This window comes from Mugil cephalus, chromosome 8 (assembly GCF_022458985.1).
Source record: "Mugil cephalus isolate CIBA_MC_2020 chromosome 8, CIBA_Mcephalus_1.1, whole genome shotgun sequence".
Classification (NCBI taxonomy): domain Eukaryota; kingdom Metazoa; phylum Chordata; class Actinopteri; order Mugiliformes; family Mugilidae; genus Mugil; species Mugil cephalus.
This window is the reverse complement of record NC_061777.1, coordinates 17,516,938-17,535,902: the sequence shown is the minus strand read 5'-3', so window position 1 is coordinate 17,535,902 and position 18,965 is coordinate 17,516,938. Positions and strand designations below refer to the sequence as shown.

Below are 18,965 nucleotides of genomic sequence, written 5' to 3'. Positions count from 1 at the left end.
TTTTTGGGTTCAACACTCGTAGCATTGGGCAAGCCGAGGGACTTCTTCTCTTCAAAATATTATGAAGCAGCTTACACACTCACATGATTTTTATACAGACGTGTTTACAGCAACTTTATATAAATACAGCCCACTCCTCTCGGCAGACATCCTGTCTTAAATTCCTCACATCAGTTGCAGTCAGATAAGATAAAGATAATAATGTGTCCCTTCCTTCTTATATAAGCCTTTGGATGTAATGGGCAAGGACAGGATAACTGATGCCAGTCAGACAGGCAACATCAGAGCTGCTGGCATTTCCTCCCACCCTCAGCGTCAGCCATCCATCTGAGGTCTCTCTTCTACCTCTTCTATATTTCAGTAACACTGTCTGCAGAAATTTGTTCATTTTGATCGCGGTCCAGTGAGACTGATATGTTTCAGCTTGGCCTAATTTCGCATTAAACGTGCAAAGCAAAAAAATATGAAAGTTGGACAGCAGCCTTACAATAAATATAAGACTTGCTGCCAATAATACACAGTACGTGGCACACTATGTGACAGGTGAATATGCAGACACTGATACAGACTGAAAAGTGCAAATATTGGCTGCAGTCAAAAAGAGATGATTACTAAATGTAAGCAATGAGGAGTCTTTGGTTATTTAAGGATGACCAGGCATCACTCAAGCTTCCTGTTGAGATTAGCGAATAAAAACACTGCATATTTGACAATCGCTTTGTGTAGTGTAATGCGTCTCCAGTAGGTGGCGCTCAAATCTCTTCGGTTGGCTCGTTAGGTGTGAGCAAAGCCTGGAAGAGAAAGACCAAGCAGTTTGTTTGTTTGTCCGTGCGCGTGCGTGCGTGATTGCGCGAGTAGGCGGCTGGTGTCTAGTGCGCACGTGTGAACAATTGTCCGTGCGTAAATAGAGCAAGGTGGTCTCGTGCCCCAATGTGTGTGTTAAAGTAAGGCGAATTGTGAAGGGGGAGAGTTTGGAACTTCAATTAAAGTGTGAAAAGGTGCGGAAAATTAGGAGCCTCGCATCTGTCACGAACTTTCGGATTTTACGCACTTTTACGCACAGAATAAAATGTTTCGCTCGATTTCTATTGAATTCAGGCGAGGTCGTGCAGCCACAGAGGGGAATCACAACATTAGTTCTTCACACAAACATAATATCCAGCCAACCAAATTATAGTCCCTCGTAACGGTGCTCAAGGACTCCCGATGGACCGACGAAGGAGCAATAAAAACGCGCCTGGGCATCTCAGTCTGAAAGGTTGTTTTCACCGCCCCTAAGGAGCTGCCATATCATCAAAGTTTCTTAAGCAGTAGCCCGAAGCTCCGTCTGGAGGAGAGAAATCACTGCCCCCAGAGTCAAGAAGACACCGAAGAGAGGCTGGATTTAAAACCCGCCCTCCGGAGGGATCTCGTTTCCCCAAAAACCTCCCATTTTCTCTCTCTCTCTCTCTCTCTCTCTCTCTCTCTCTCTCTCTCTCTCTCTCCCTCTCTCTGTTTCTCTTTCTCACTCACTCTTCTCTCTCTCTCTTTTCCTCTGTCCCTCTCTCGTCCCTCTCTCCTCCTTTACCTTTATCCCTCGCCTTTCGCCGTTTCCCCCACCACAAACATGGATCTCTCGGCGAAGTGTTTGTTTCTTCTATCATGTCTTGGCGTGATATTGGCGATCGATTTGGAAGCGATTGATCCAGGCTACTACGTGGAGCCCAGTGCCACATCAGAGGCGATCGACTACAAGGATCCCTGTAAAGCTGGTGAGATTTCCCCCCGTTTTTTTCGTGAGACGCTGTGTGATTTAACCTTATTTATGTGGCGGTAGAAACATGCCACGAATGTGTTCGTGGAGCTTGCAGTGATCGGCCAGGCTAAGCGCTTTTGGAGAGATGACAGTAGTGGATGTAGTCTTTAAAAGGCTTGAGAGAACATAGTGTGCAATTGTTTTGTACCAAGTGATATAGTTTGTGCAGTTTGAAACATTTGAAGCGCACACAGTCGCCTAGGATAACCCTGCTCGGAAAGCGGCAGCAAGGATGAAAATAAGATGAAAAGGAGTTCTGAATGCATTTCTCGAGGCATTAAAAAAAAAAAAAAAAAAAGTTTTAGCTTGAGTGCTCGTTGAAAAGTTACAGCCTGCTGTTATTCTCTCAAAATGTGATCATCTGTTTTTTGCAAATTGTCCACAGTGTAGCAGGATTAAAAAGAAAAGTCTGAGCTGTTGGGGGAAAACAAAGGATTTCTGCAGTTTTAATTTAAGACTTCTGCTCCCTTTCTGGTTGTTTTTTTGTCACTGCACAAATAGTCCTTTTTTTCCACCGGCTGTTCACACGGCCACTAAAACAAAGTGGAGGAGGGGAGAGAAAGGAGAGAGTACAGTGGAGCTTAGAAATTATGCACACATAATTCCACTGGCTGTTGTCTAATGGGTCACAGCATAAATATGTCTGCTTCTCTTCTGCTGTGTTGAGACCTGCGTATTTTTTCCCCTTTATTTGGCCGAAGAATATCTGAGTTGTCATACAATCGTTTTTTTTCTTTTTTCTTTTTTTCTTTTTTTCTTCTGCTGTGAACTCACTGTCTTGCCAAATCCCTTTGGGGGAGTTTGAACAGATTGCGTTTTCCATCTGGTAAAAGTATTCAGGTTACAGATACAGAGAGTTGGCTTCAGTCAAAATGACCTCTGAAGTCCTGGAAGTGCTTACTGATTTGGCATTTGACAATTTCTGATGTGTCAGTTGGTTATAAAACACAGTTTAATCCTCCAACTCTCAGTCACTCATGTCCTCATTCCTCCAAAAAGAAGGGTAAATGTCAAGCCATGAAGATTGTTGAGTGTTATCCTTAAAACATAAACACAACAGAGGTCGGGGCTACTAATGACCAGGGTTTCATAAGTTATTAAGAGGTTTCTTCCTGTTTTGGTCGTTCTTTGTTTATGTTGAGTCAGAGCAGATCTCTAGTATGGACTTACTGGAAATTAGGGATGTTGGGAGGTGAACTGACGAAGGGGTGACGATCCCGCGTTCATGCCCTGGTTTTCGAGAAATCTGTGATACCGAAATTAAAATGTCTCATCATGTACATTCCCTCTTGATAATCTGCAGCCATGACTGGTGTTTATCCTGGAGAGGATGTTATCATTATTAGCGGTTCAGTTTGTACAGAGTGCCATTTCAACAGAGTTTACGGTTTCCTCGGGACACGTCTGCCGGCAGGTGGTCTCGAGATGATCACAAGAATGAACTCCCACTCTTTCAGCCCGCCCAGTCTCCATCTCCTCCAACACCTACCTGATTTTCTCCTTCCTACTAAGCGGCAAACCTGTCCAAGATCTCTCAGCTCTGCCTTTTACTCCTCACTCCTCCTCACTCATTTCCAACACCAGAGACAATTTGTTTCACCACAGTCGGCCAAAGTCTAGTTATAGAGTTAATGATTCTTGAATTATTGATTTTCTCTCCTTTTTTTTCTCATATTCCTCGCACGTCACTACACTGAGTCTATTTGATCGCTTTCTGTGGCCAGAGGTCAGCATTTTTATGTCATGCCGCTTCCGCCCCAGAAAATGCTTACTGTCGTATGAAGTCTGATGCAGCCATGCCCCACGAGGAGTGTATTTCATGCTTGTCCTCTGTGAGGTTGTCCTTTCGTAACGCAATGTCAGGATTTTTGCTAATACAGTGGGTGATACGTTGGTGTGAAATAGTTTTCCTGTTGTCCTCTTGAAAGTGAATATAATGGTCCCCATTCAGGTGCCTGTGAAAAGGAAAGGGAGTATCGCTGTTAAACTCTAGCTACATTTGTAAGGGCTGGTTAGCCGCATGAAGAAGCGGGCAGATTATTTGTCATATCCATCCAAAATGTTTCCTTTTGCAAAGGATTAACTAATTCCTCCCTGTCCTATCCTGACATGGGAATAATGTGCACCAATTGAAGCACGCTTCATAACAACATAGAAGTAATGCCATCTATTAAGGAGTTAACCAGTGGAAAATTCCTTAGTTTGCAGAACTCTGAACTTGGCAGCATCCCAAGAAGTCATTTAAGACTCTAACAGCCCACCGGGATTAGATTCACTCATTTTAAAAAAGAAAAATATGGATGAGAACCAGTCACGTTCATTGTCTCCTCTGTTTAAATGATAATCTTTAAAGTAGTCGCTGTTTTGACTTGTACATGTGTGCTCACTCACGGCGCAGGCATTTCTTTAGACCCTCCGCCTAAATAGTCCTGTGACAGCCGTGCCTGACTGCGGTGACCATTCTGCACATGTCAACACTTTTGCATACATGCCTCTGCGTTCAAGTTTTTCGACGGCAGAGGTCAACCTTTACAACCCCTTTATTCTCTTGCCCTCAAGTGGTTTTCTCCCAGAGCCCCCACCCCCCCTGGCTCACTCCTCTGACTGGCAAAAGCACTCCACACAGACCAGGTCATTCACCTTGTGCCAAGGGAAAGCACGACTAGAAGATTGAGGGCAGGCCAATCACTCTGTGCCACACCAGCCCAGGTGAGGTGAGTGCAGGCCATTCATGAGGGGCGCCTGGTAGGTTTAGAAAGTTTGTTTGCGACCTGTGTCGAATTGGTTGCTGTCGGCAGGGACACTTTAATTCCTGTTACATTCTGACGATTGGCTATTATTTGGTCTTTTAAAATACAACAGCTGGATATTTCTGCCTTCGCGGGCCCCTGTAAAGATCACCAACTACATTATAACTACTCATCAGACAGACATTTATGCAATTAGTTAAGACTTTCGTTCGTGGCAACATCTGATGTAAAGATGTAAAGCAGCCTCCTGCCAGAAGGAATGAGGATGACATGTTTATGTGTATTTGTCAGACCGGTGGTTTATGTTTCTATCCTGTTCCTATGTTGACTCTAATCTGGGTCTCTGAGAATGGCAGCTAAAAACAGATGACACTCATTACCCTGCTCCTTCCCTCAGTCCTGCTCTGGCAATTAGATTGGTCTGCCTGTTGAACTTCATGATTGGGCCTTCAAGCAACACTTAAGCAGATGCTATTCTTTTATCATGGATTGCAGGCTGTATAGCTGAACCCCACACTGGGTGTTTTTTCTACATTATAGGACCCCTGCCACTTCTCTCTCTGCGGGGTTCAAGTGATTAGGGAGCCAATCTATTGGCATGATCTCAATGCGTTAGTTGGAACAATATGTTTGTCGTCAGAGCTAAGTAATAACTAATCTTGCATTACATTAATGCCAAGTCTGGGTACGGAGCCTAAGTAGCAACAAATGCTTTGGGAGCGTTCATTTAAATGGCTCAAATGAGGCCAGTTTATCCTACCATAATGAACAGCTTAGCACTCATTCCTTTGTTATTCACATATTGAAGAATTGTTTTTCACCTGTAGCGAATGCTTAAGGTGTTATCGCCAGGGGCAGTTCGCTATTATTAATGGAAAGTGTTGAGGATTACCTCCAGATTCAGCTCATTCACAAACTCATTTAAACTTTATTTTGAAAGCCTGTTCTCGGAGAATCTACTCTTTGCTCACGCCAAATCGTGTTGGTCTTTTTTCTAAAGCAGAAATACGAAGGCTGGATGGTCCAAATAGGTTTTGTCAAAGGTGAAGTTATTCATCTAAGTAAGGAATACTGTGTATCGTTGACATTTTAAAAAGACAAATGGTCGGTGAGCTGATGAGTCATTAGAGGGAGTTCGACTGGCAGTGGGGTATATCAGTAATCAGTGGCGGGGAATCCAATCTGCTAATGGGCTTGATGGAGTGTGAAATGTTAAAGGATAGGCAGCCTCTTGCTGTGTGCCCTTTACAGCTGAAGCCACTCTAATTTTGTCAATAATATGGAAGCCGCAGTGTGGTGACAATAACGCCGTCTGGAGTGGTGAGAAGTCGGGATTTTATTGGAAAATAATTACTTGAACCTCAAGCTGCAGGTTGTGTCTTCGCCAGAACCTCTCGTCTAATTATACCCCTGTTACCTTTTTTTGAGTGCAGACTTTTTTTTCCTTCTCCCATCTCGGGCTCAAATTGCAGTGTTAGGAAATGTCAAGGTAAGCATTTGCTGAAGAAATAACAGCTGGTTTTGATTTAACAAAGTAGAGGGGTACCTTATATATTCGTCAGCAGGCCTGCATGATACAGTTCACCGTCCTTTAAATAGGATTTCCAAAAAAAAGATCCAAAAAGTTGATCTCGATATTCATGTTGCACTGGCTTTGCTACTTTGATAGTTTTTTCTTTTTCAGCAGTGCTAAACACACAGTGTCTGCAGGGACAATGGCTACACTGGGCAGGATTTGGCAGAAAGGGCTGGTACCAAATGAAAACCTGAAAAGTGATACTTACTCTGTCATCAGATGGTAATCACCTTAACGCAATACACTATTGGCCTCTATTGGAATTCAAATTGTGGCGTTTGTTACCAAACACTGGCTGTGAAAGGCGGTGCCAGGCTATTGTGATGCATTCCAGGCTTACATATTGGCCAAGCCTTCCCATCCCTCACCATTCGGTCATGTATGGGGAAAGGCAGTCTGAAAGTCTCTATAAGCACGAAGAGGAGTTAACCGTGGACCCTCATTAAATCTGGGCATCTAAATATAGGCTGATGTTAGAGTCTGTCTAGGCTTAGTATTGATGTTTGTGCAGGTTTCAGTGGCAGATGTCACGGTCTGGTATTCACGGAAGGAGATTTATGGGAATAGTCCTGGAGTATTTGACACCGCGGAGGTCGAGGCTAGGGCATTACACAAATCAATGGGATTAATTTGATTGAGGTCTCATGTTTAATCTGACTGGATATACTGATTGATGGGGGTCAGACTGAGATGAGAAGGATTATGATGGTTTAGATTCATTTAAAATTGCAGCGAAGGGGGAAGGTTCAAATAATTTCAGTCCAACATTTCATCAGTGCTTCGCGCTCACTGGCCACTTTACCAGGTACAATAGTGAAAAGGAACCATTTCTGATGTTACTTTCCTCTAAATCTGGCTTCATGAAGGTTGTGGTATTCAGCCTTTGTTCGAAATAACTGAGAGTTATTGTGTTTTCATCGTTTGTAGAACATTTGAATTGTATTGCGTTGTACTGACACACATATTATTTCAGTAACCTCATTGTTGACAATGATCCCATTGTCTAAATAACAGAAACACGTTTGTGTTTAATTCAGCACAGCTTACCAGAACCAGCTACATGATTATACAGTTGAATTAGCACCTTTCTGACACTGTTCCAACATAAACTGCACACTGCAACAGTCATAAAAGGGTATTTAGTGCATGACGGTCGTAATAGAATGCATTTGTGTTCACTATGGAAACCTAATGAAGTGGTCTCTGATTCAATTAGGTTTGCATGCAAACTTAAGGCCCCGCATTTGTTTCTCTGACTAAAAACAGACGACTATAACAGAAACCCTACAGCTATTACCTCACCATCCTGCAAAGATATTATCAGTATAGCTGCAGCTGTTGTCATTTAGGTAATGAATAATATTTGGAAAGCGATGCAGCACTGTACTCTGCCGCGATCTCATGCCATCTGCCACATTCTAGGCTGTAACCTACTGTACAACATGCAGTCTCACTGTGCCTGTACTACGGCGCTCCGTATCAAGTTTGTCACCTTCCTTCACAGCCTGTCCTCAATCCGAGCCCAGAGTTGTGTTGAAAAGATTCCTGAAACCGTGTGTCTGCTGATAATTAATGCCAGGAGACAAGGGGATTAATTCACAATCCCTGCGAGTCTTTCCATAAACCTGCAACAGCGTCTCCAGGACGACTGCTGCGCCCGGGGGAAATGAGTCCTAATGCCACCGGGCTGTGCATTTGCTCGCTCCAGTCTCCACTGTTGTCTGAGAACAATGACACTGCGGATTAACCGGCTTGTCTCCAGAACAGTGGTGGATGATTGGGACTCAGAGAGCACAGCCCTCTGTGAAACTCATGGGGGTGGGAGAAAGCCTGCACCTCGTTATTTGGTCACGGCTCGCGCACAACTCTGATAATATTCAGAAACGTGAACAGAAACATCTGACAATGGTTTAAATTCCCCCCAGTTAAAATGAAGAGGGAAGAGTCTCTTAGCGATTTATCTCATCGCTTATGTCCTTATATGACAGGAACTTGGAATTAATTGTTCCAGTACTGCCTGTTCTTTTCAGCCCTCAGCCACTTCTGGGAATCAAATAGAAATGTGACGATAAAAGCGAAGGAAAAAAAAATGTCCTTCTGTTGTCAGTCTATCCATCCTATACTGTGTAACATCTGGTAGCTTCCCTTCTCAGCACTGTTTTTGGCAGAGGCTGTCAGTATGAGTGCTGATTGTGAGTGGTCTGTTCTGTGTCTCAGATTTGGTCAGTCAGTGTTTTTTGTTTCTCTGCAAGCTCAGATTAGAGGATCCCTTTAACCTCTGGAATTTAAACCTGGCCTCTGTGCGTGTCCTGTCTCGTCAGCAGTGATCTGCACCTTTTCTTATTGCTGCCATTAGCCTCTAATCCAGTCATCCTGCGCATCCTCTGCAACCTGCAGGGTGAAAAACTGGGCTGCATCTACCAAAGCCCAGCTCCAGACTGTTTCAATAATACTCCTCTGGCGCAGAGACCTGAGCCAAGTGGGGTTTTTTTGTCTCTTTCTATTGTGCTTTTCCTCCATTTTTCTCTCCAGCCTCGGTAAAACTTTGACACAAGTGCAAAATATATTACACCGTTCCCTTGGACGTTCTTATTTTGATAGAAGGAAACGAAACCTGAGCTGCCTCAAAACTAACCACGCCAAATGAACTTCTTGTGTATTTTGCAGCGAGGAGAGCCTGTGTAAGAGACGCACGGAGGAATTTCACAACTTTTGACAAACACGACAACCACTGCCATTAGCTCTACACTTTAAAGGGTTCACACACTCGACTACACATACAGGAGGCTGTCATTTTCTTTCTGCTCCACATCTGCCCTCCCTGGTTAGAACTGCGGCGTGAGCAGAGGGGATATATCTCCTTCCTTTCTTCCCCTCCCATCTCATTGTCATGTCCCGTTCGGAGATGGATTATAGCGCCACCCCCTTTGCCTGTTCCAGAAACCCCCCCATGCCCCCCTTCAAACTCCTGCATACAATCTGGGCCATAAAATCTGGAAACGTGCTGGTGTTAAAAGCCTGTAAAACCGAGCACCCTGTCTCTGCAGGGAGGACTTCTTTTAGAAACGGGGCGTTCGGTAAGAAATCCAATAAAGCGCATTCCTCATAAAATGGGACTGTTTGGTTATTTTCCCCTCTCCTTGGCCTCATTAAAGAGCTATTACTTGTTCAAGGTGCCCCATATTACTCCATCAAGACGGTGTCGGTATCTCATTGGATCAAAGATAATTGTCTTCATTAACTATCCGAAGGCACTGAGGAAGAGTGTGTTGTGTTCTTGTTTCAGTTAAGCACATCAGTAGTAGTAGTTTGTCTTTTACTCCTCTTCATTGCGCATATATCTACAAAAGCCATGGCAACGTGCGGCCGAGACAGCGCAGTTATCCACACACGCTACAGTCTGACAACTCGTTTGTTCTCATTTTTGCTGCAAGGAGAGGTGGAACTGACCGGACTCAATAAATAAATGAGCTTTGTGTCTTCATATATATATATATGTGTGTGTGTGTGTGTGTTCCACGCTACAGGCCGTCCTGCGCTGCTTCTACTGGGCCCCCACTTATGCAATTCAGTCTGAGCGGCAGGAAAAGCTCGAGGCTACGGGGCAGCACGGATCGCTGCTTCACATTGCGGAGCCGCCTTACATGTCGTCTGACCTGCGCTGTCTCTGTCTGTCTGTTTCAGCTGCCTTTCTGGGAGACATTGCTCTGGATGAGGAGGACCTGCGGATGTTTAAAGTGGACAGAATAATAGACCTGGCTCAGAGAACTGTCCAGACTGTCAATCGCACGGATGCAGGTAACCAACAGAAATCTCTGCTCCACAGGTAACAGCTTGAGTTAAAATTCCTCATTGGAGCGCTGAGTCAAACAGTTTTGAACTGTCACTCAAGATAAGAACTCAGCCAAATGTGCTTGCCACATGGTTGTTGTTTTTTTTTTGTTTTTTTTGTTTTTGTTTTTTTCTGATTAGGAGTTAACTAGAAGCGAGAAAATTCTCCCTACAACTGTCAAATCACTCAGATCCTCTCCAACTTGTAGTCGACCGCAGCACCTGTCTGATAGCAGCTTTTTAGTGTTTTTTTTTCGTGAGCACTCTCTGAATGTTTACGCCAGCAACTATCCCGTTATCACTGCACGTTCCTACACCTGCAGCACTATGTTTGACGGTAATTACGGGGCTTTGTCAGCCTGAATGTTGTTCCCAAATTGAAAAGCGCTACTTAAGCAGCAGCTGTGAGTGAGCGCCGGCCGACGGGCCTCTCAATCCTGTAAACTTTACGTGAGCGTGAACCGACAACCACGTGCACGTTTGCTGCCTGCGCTTCAACAGTGGCAGTTTGCTGTGTCTTTGCTCGAGTTCGCTGAGCAGAAGAGACACTTAAAAGGATTTAAAAATAAACTACAGCTGCTTCTGTTGAAAATATGCACCAGGACAGCTTGATTTTCAGACTAAATAGTTACGACCACATGCAGAACTGAAACAGAGGCAGACTGTGAGTACCCACCTTTAATATCCATTTGTCCACTTGAGTGGTTCAGTCGCAGCTCATCTAATCGTTTATGTAGTGGAGAGAATAGTGTTCAAAATGAAAATCATAATCAGTACGGTGGTTTCGCATGAGGCTGTCCCTTAATAACGCACCAAGCATGGGGGCAGACGTTTATTCACGATAACGTCTTTTGCCTCAGGCTGCACAGACAGACTGACACTCCAGTATCTATACCAGATCACCGTACACAGATGGGGATCCTAATTAGTTTCCACGTGGTTGTTTTCCCTTATCGGGTCACGGCAGACCAAGGTCACATTGAATATGCAGAGTACACAAGAAATAACTTAAATGCACGAGACTAGAATACTTCCAGTGAAGTATACTGTAGTATGTATAGAAATGAACACATTTATTTACATGTAATTGTGAAGACGTTTTGTTTTTGTGCATTTCTTTAGTGCTCTTCCACTGAACAAAGTGCAGAAAGTCATGATTTTCATTTCTTCCACATGGCATCAAAACGCTCCCATTTGTGAATCCAAAAATGTCTCAACACAAGTCCAGTCTGCACATCTCCTCTTTCCGAACTGGGAACTCACTCAGTTGTCATAAACCTGCAGCTGTACGTATAACCTCACTGCAGGTCTGGTCGTGCCTCTGCATCTACTCTGTAGCCTGTAGCCATACATGCTCTATGCCAAAGAGTAAAGCGCTTGGTTAAATATATAACACAATCAGAATAACGAGTGATGGGAGATATAGTTTTTGCCCTAAAAGAAAAACTAAAACGGCGAGAAACTGTGACTGAAGATGGTAGATAATTGTAATTAACACATCTTCCACACGTTTGGTCCCCTCTCCCCCCCAGCACTTCTTATCAGTTAGCTGAGCAGATTTGGCTGTCATCAGCCTTTTCTACAACATATGCACAAGTGTTCCTGCTAATTGATCTCGCCAGGCTGCTGGGATTTGCTTCTGCACACTGAAATTCAATAGAAAATACGGTTCCAGCATAGTAAAAAAAAAAATAAATAAAAAAAAGCACACTTTGGTGAACATATGTTAATCAAATTGAGCAAGTAGCTCTAGCCTCCATTTGCATACACCTTAGAAGAGGGTGAAGCTGTGTCAGAAATCCCCGTACTATTGCCAAGGTCAACATGTAGAGGTCAGCATTTTAATTGACTGTTTTAATAAATGGTACATCCATCTTTTAATAAAGTTCTGAACAGGGACCCACATCTTTTTATCTTGGGGATTCTCAAGGGTTTTTATCTCTGGCAGATTTACTTACACACTCTTAACACAAACTAAACAAAACCTTGTGTGTGACTAGCTTTTATAACCTCTGCCCCTCAGCACAATAAAGATGTGTATCTTGTATTTGTGTGACTTGAAATAGGGACTCGGGACCCATTAAATTCACACAGTGCTTAATTGTAGTTCAGCTGTTCGTGATCAGACCCCTAAAGTTTTCCCCCTCCTACACACATTTACCAATCCCCTTGATCCAAAGAAAGGAGTCACTTATGCTTTCTTGTGGTTTTGTATGATTTTGCAATGTGGCTCACATAATCCAAAGTCAACATTTACACCGTTTAAAGTCTCATAAATATAATCGTCATTGTTACGTGGTTAAATTTACAAGGAAAATAATTATCCTGGCATCGCTTATGATTTGCCGTATGAGATGTTGAACAGTGAGCTCATCACTCTCCAGACGTAGAACATAAGACACCAATTAAAACCAGTGTAGTAATTATTTTATTATGTAAAACCTGAGTTGCTACAGAGATGCATCATTTGCTAATCTTCTCCAAACTTAACACATACGTCTGACTTTTCGTTCGTGCGTATATTAGTCACACCTGTTCTGCTGGGCTGTATTTGCCATTATGGATTTAAATTGGGGCTTGGTCTCCATGGTAGCATTTTATACCTAACAGGGTGAAATTAATTTGAAAGAAGAAAAGAAATTCAGCTTCAATAAAGTCCGTCCAATGAAAATTAAGAGGCACAATGTTATCTGAACCAAAGTCTCTTTAAGGGATTAAACACAGTTTTTAATGAGAAAATTATAATGGGCATAGCAGTTGAGACGCGTGCCTTGGTTTTAGAATGAAAAGTGATTTGTCACCAAAGCAACTAGCAACAAAGTATCGTTTTGTACAAGCGCTGGAGAAAGACTGAGGCTGAGAAATGTACTGAATCCTCTGTTTTTCTTGTCTTGTTAAACTTGTCTTCAGGATCAACCAATCAGAATAATCAAAACAGGCAAGGTTCACACCGCAGGAAAAGGGCTGCAACATCCAGACCGGAGCGTGTTTGGCCTGAAGGTGTTATTCCCTATGTCATCAGTGGTAACTTTAGCGGTAAGTAACAACCATTTACTGATGATAAATAAATTCCTAAGAGTGTAGGAGAACCTGCATCGGCCGCAACTTGAATTGTAACCTATAAAGGTGGCGGCTCCACGGAAGAACGGCTTCCTTTGTAGCTAATGATGTGCTCAACCTAAACAAACAACTGGTGATAAAAGGTTATTACACATTCATCAAAACACACTCTTTGAAATCCATTCATGCTAATATTTCCCTCTGAATTATATACACGGACCCTTTTAAAGATTCAATTCAATTCAATTTTATTTATATACCATCAATAATGGTACAAATTGTTTTGAGACGCTTTGCGAAATCCAGTCAGAGGCCTGGCCTGAAACCCCCAGAGCAAGTCTGAGGGCAACAGTGGGAAGGAAAACTCCCTTTTAACAGGAAGAAATCTTGAGCAGAACTGAGCTCACATGGAGGAGCCCATCTGCCTAATGTCAACCGGGTAGAGATCACGCTATGAACTCTAAAGCGTAGTTCTTGAGTGAGGTCAAAATTGGACTTACTATCAGGAATAAGTGTTGATGTGTCGAAATTAACTTTTTCCTGGAAATAATTGCTCAGAATTAAAAGAAGAAGCCCCAGCTGTAATTTCCAAAAGCTTCTGCTTTTCTGGGATTTGTGATGAGTTATGGTTCAAAAGAGAAAAAAAAAGTAGTTGTTATGGTTGTTAGGTGGGTGAAAAACAGATTTTACATTGTGTCACGACTGTTTTCAGCAACTCTTTATCCAACTGCAGATTCCTAAGCTCCTGTCAGCTGTACCCTTTATATCTTATTCATCTCCTTTTTTTTCAAATTACTGTGCTTTCTCTTCCCCTCTGACATCCTATTCAGGCAGCCAGCGGGCTATATTCCGCCAAGCCATGCGGCACTGGGAGAAGCACACCTGTGTGACCTTTATTGAGAGGACGCAGGAGGAGAGCTATATTGTCTTCACCTACCGACCATGTGGGTGAGTCAGTGGGGTTTTCAGCTCCCACATGGAGGCACCGAACAATGGCCGGTCTCTGTTGAGTCTTCACCATATACAGCTAATTGCTTTACGCCCAGGTTCTTTCCCTGGCCTCGTGCTCGGCTGCCTTTCATCATTGTTCGTCCTTTCTGTTTGCAGTCGCTCTGCTGTGTAAGTTGTTATTGTAGCCCCCACCAGCCCTGAAAGAAGCGGACATTCACTGTCTAGGAATTTCCCGTTCGCTCACTGAGCTCTTGTGTCATACATGTTGTACAATATAGCGCACAAGGAAGAGAGTTCCTCAGACTTTCCATAGGGCACAGTTAGACTCACTGTCCACTCATCACTTCTCTTTTAGCAGATACTCAGAGGAAGCGCTCGTTGTGGCTATTGTTGCTAAGCGACTATTGACAACCTCTTAGTTTGGACTTACATTGTGACAAAGTGATGTTTAATTAAAGCATTCGTACCATTAATTTGTGGTCTTGAGGAAAAATCGTCTGGAGCTGCTAGGAGAGTTGTTGGAGAGGTTTCCAGGTGACGCGCCAACATCACACAGATTTAGTCTGTAAATCGGATTATGCCATTACTCAGCATGCACTTCTCCCACCCATTTGTATCATTCAACACATTCAGCCAAACAGAAAACGGATGCAACCCATGAAACCTAACTTTTTCCAGCCAACTGTTAACAGCCATTTTTAGCCCGGTTACTGGCCACTGGAGCAACAAGGATGACATTATCCACACAGGCAGCAGTGGTTAGCAGTGGGAACGCTTGACTCTGCTGCATATTCAGCAGGCCCCCATCTGTCCTGTGCAAAGTTCAAGGCGTGTCTCAGGAGAGCCTGACTTGGCTCACAGTAATTAGAGAGCGGCTGTCTGGCCCACAGGGCCGTAATGTGTGTGCCCATCCTGTAGACTCCCACACTGAACCTTTCATGTCCCACTGAGATGCTCTGCTGCCAGCTTCCACCATCACTCTCAGCATTTTCACTGACAGGCAGGTGAATGAATGTCACTCCTGTATGCATGGATGGAAGGACCCCTCATGTGACTCTTTTATAACACAGACCAGAGCTTGTTGAGATGATGTTTTCTTTTCAAGCTACTTTAATTTATAAACACTGTGTACTAATGGAAGAGCTATTAGAGCATTTGCAGCCAGAGACGCCTTCCTTGTTTTTCCTTTGTTACTGCTTGTGAAGTCAGTGAAATAAATGAAGTCAAGTCCTGTATTTTTTATTTTTTTTTCGTGACTGCATGTTCTTTGTGTGGCTGCTGACATAGGTGCTGTTCCTACGTGGGTCGTCGTGGAGGAGGACCCCAGGCCATATCCATTGGGAAAAACTGTGACAAGTTTGGCATTGTGGTGCACGAGCTGGGTCATGTGATCGGCTTCTGGCACGAGCACACCCGGCCTGATCGAGACGAACACGTCAGCATCATCAGGGACAACATTCAGCCAGGTAGGGGCGCAGGCCTCGCAGCAATCTCTAAGTAAAAAATGTGTGAGTCCTAAAATCAGAAGATTCAGTTTCAGTTGTATGAAAGTGTTTCCTTATTTTTATTATTTTTTTTTCCTTTCACAGGACAGGAGTATAACTTTTTGAAGATGGAGCCAGGGGAGGTGGACTCTTTGGGAGAAGTCTATGACTTTGATAGTATCATGCACTATGCCAGGAATACATTCTCCAGGTAGGAGCCAAGCCAAGTTCCACTCCATATGCTCCAGGTCTTAGATCAGGTCGGACTGAGCTGTCTACAAATCTGCAACTTTTCCACCACATTTTCTTGTGTTCAATTTCTCCTCATGATGTTTAATGATCTGTAAATATTCAGATCTGTGTCTGGTGATTAATGTGACTTGGTTCCCAAATCCTAGGAGGAAAAAACAATGAATTTTACAATTCTTCCCTACTGATAAATACAAGAAAACTAACAAGTTGCTTGAGGCCATGAAGCTTAGAAAAAGACAGCTGTTATTTGAATGTCTGCTTTGGATCTGAGTCGTTTCCTAAATATTTGAGTTTTGGTGCAAAGAGACAGGACCTGGTGTCTCGGGAGCAGGTCGGTCTTGGGTGGATCTTTCAAAAATCATAACTACATAAGCTTCTGTTTTTGACTTGATGTTCCTCAGTCACTCTTTTAAGTTCATTTTGGCTAGGCTTTTTTAATTTCTATCATCATTCCTCACATGGTAGTGGGATTTAAGGGACCTGGAGAGGCACTATTCTAATTTATGTTGTATTTGAACAGGATTAACGACAATATTGCCTATTGCCACACAGGGATAACTGACAGTCGGATAATAATTAACATGGTTCATGAAGTAAGTTCTAACAGGAAATTGGATGTGTCTGTTCCATTTGGCCTTTTTTGTTCCATGTTTTCTTTATTTCAGACCTGAGTGGACCTCTCTAAATTAATTTATGGTCCATACATAGTCTTAACATTTCCTGCCACTCTATGGCCTTCTGCAGGACTACCAGTGTGACAATAGTCTTTGTGTGTCAAAACGATTAAAATATCTCTTCTTTTGTGTTTCGTATTCTCTTCTCTCAAGTAAAAGCCAAAGCTTTGTAGCCATAGTGCCAGAGTGTTTGTCTGGGATGAACCAGTTCATTTCCACAGCTTGTTTAAATTAGGGCCGCTCTACTCGGTTCCCGCTGCTTTGCAGCAGCAGCCCCAGTAAAGCAGTCCTTCCTGGTGGCTGAGCTAACCCAGCAGTAGTGGCCCTGTTTCATCACAACAAAAGTGCTGCATGCCTCCTCCAAGGTTATGAGAAGCTTCTTGTAAAAGTGTTTTCATACCATAAACCATCTCATTATGGTCTCAAAAGTCCTTTGAAAGTGCTTTCATGATGAGAAACATGATGTTATTGTAGCGTACTCCACGGACTCCTGTCCACTGCACAACATTTTAGCACCTTCACAGCACTCAGGTGTTATAATGAATGCCTTGCTCAATGTCTTCTGCACACCTAGCACAATTTATTCACCCTCCAAATCACTTCCATGTGGTAAAGAACAAGGTAGTGGAAAGTTTCAGGTCTTAATTAATGTTTCCCTTGCAAACATAGGAAAAGTTTGTGCCCAGATTTTAACTTAGCTCCTCAGATTCTTGACAGACATTGACACATTTTCAAACATGTGCACTTTGGCTTTGGACAGCAGGTAAACAACTGACAAAGAAGCAGAAACTGTGCCAAACGGTGCAATCAAATGTAATACTGAATTTCCTGGACACCGGAAACATGTTGCTTAGAAGAAAAACATCTGTTTGCAAAAGCAGAAGGACTTGTGTCATACTTTGAATGTGCTCAGATTTGTCACCAGATGACTCCCAAGACATCCTGCCAGATGTTAGACTGTCGTCAGTACACAGAAGTTGCAGTGTTTAACCCATATGACAAACACTGGCCGTGCGGCCTTCTGCATTAGTCATTTACATGTAGGCTGCAGATGATTTTAAATGTTATTTGGGTGACTGAAAAGCCAAAATGGACCTCCTGGGATAGGCTGACTATGATTCAGCTTCTGATTCATAATTGTAATTTCAGAAATATTACTACTTACACTGTAAAGTGGCCCATCAACTACCTGACCACTTGACAACTTTACAGTTGCGCGAATTTAAAGGTCGCCTCCTGTGCAGGAAATGAGTTTGGTTCTGTACATGGGAACTTAACTTATATAATTTATATGCTTGTGTTTAATGCGCAGGGCCTTAGTGGATGTAATGTGATCACTGGGGGCATGAAATGCAAAGCAAAAACAAAAAAAGAACAGACTATGGTCATTACTACCTCAGTCTGATATAAAAAACAGCTGTCGACTGTTCTCACTTGGCCCTCTGTACCAGCTGCACGCATGTCTATCCACATATATCTATTTATTCCACAACCACTGACTCTCCCATGCCCTGGTTACTCTCTCAGAGTAGTGGCCTCTTTCCAGATCAACTGCCATGATCTTGCGGCAAACATATTCTGGGAGGCAGAGAGGGAATCTTTGTCTAAACTGACGCTCAGGCTGGATGTTTGCCAATGTACAGGAATTCCTGTCTGGACCCATGCATCCAGACTGCAGGTCGAAAATGCATTCAGCCAGAATGGAGAGTTTGATTCTGGTTTTATTGCCGTTTACTGCACATGAAAAAGAGAGAAAAAAAACTACAGCGAGGCACAGAGTAACATCTGGTATGGCATAGGACTGGTATGAAACTTAATACTTTATACTACTTTAACAACAAACCTTTCTCTATAGCAAGGTTTACAGCAAAGTCTGCTGCAACTGGTAAAAAAAAAAAACATCGTTTTGAAAAGTCTTTTAAGGGATAATTTTATCTCATATAGGATTTAAGTCCATTCCGCACATGCCCATGTAGCTGTTGTCACTCACAGGTCAAGATTTGGACTTAACCTCCTAATCCTGTAAATTTGCAGTATGCCTTCCAGCTTGCAGCGCAACTGAGCTCTCCAGACCCAAAGTATGTGGTGTAATCCACACTGTTCTGTTTTTCTAGTCTGATTCAGACTCTGCTCCCATCCTAATTTGTGGAACTGTGGTGATCAATAAGACATGAGAGAGTAATGGCCGTCACTGCTGGGGAATGTGCTGTATAAGGAGGCGAGAGGCTCCTGTTAGCTTTTCACAAGTCATTCCGAGCACTTTCTGTTTAGCGCTGATTTACCTGTACCAGTGTCTTTCTTTGTTGCCCCTTTGTCAGGCAGTGTGTTTGCGCTGTGTTATACAGTAAATCACCGTGGGAAGCCAGGGCCTTTGCCGCGGGAGTTGTTCAGAAGATTTCATGGCTTCTCTTGATGTTTTGCGGTGTTTCTGGGGGACAAGGGCCTATGCTTTTTTTGTCTCGGGTGTGTTACCCGACCCACAGCTCTGTTTGCCCCCTCCTTTTGCTCCACAGATATTTTTCAGGACTGGTTCATGGAGCAGCGCCAACTCAAATAGAGACCTGCCAGTGTGCCCTTTGTCTGTTCGGACAC

At 43.3% G+C, this 18,965-nt stretch overlaps 1 protein-coding gene across 1 annotated transcript in view; it reads left to right on the top strand.

Moving 5' to 3' along the window:
• The first annotated feature begins 1,521 nt into the window (after positions 1-1,521).
• Positions 1,522-18,965, top strand: part of bmp1a (bone morphogenetic protein 1a) — a 28,750-nt gene continuing 11,306 nt past the window's right edge. The window contains exons 1-6 of the mRNA XM_047591158.1: positions 1,522-1,751; positions 9,806-9,919; positions 12,863-12,988; positions 13,843-13,960; positions 15,251-15,429; positions 15,553-15,658. Coding sequence (XP_047447114.1) covers positions 1,607-1,751; positions 9,806-9,919; positions 12,863-12,988; positions 13,843-13,960; positions 15,251-15,429; positions 15,553-15,658 — 788 coding nt within the window. The 5' untranslated portion in view covers positions 1,522-1,606. The remainder of the gene's footprint in view (positions 1,752-9,805; positions 9,920-12,862; positions 12,989-13,842; positions 13,961-15,250; positions 15,430-15,552; positions 15,659-18,965) is intronic.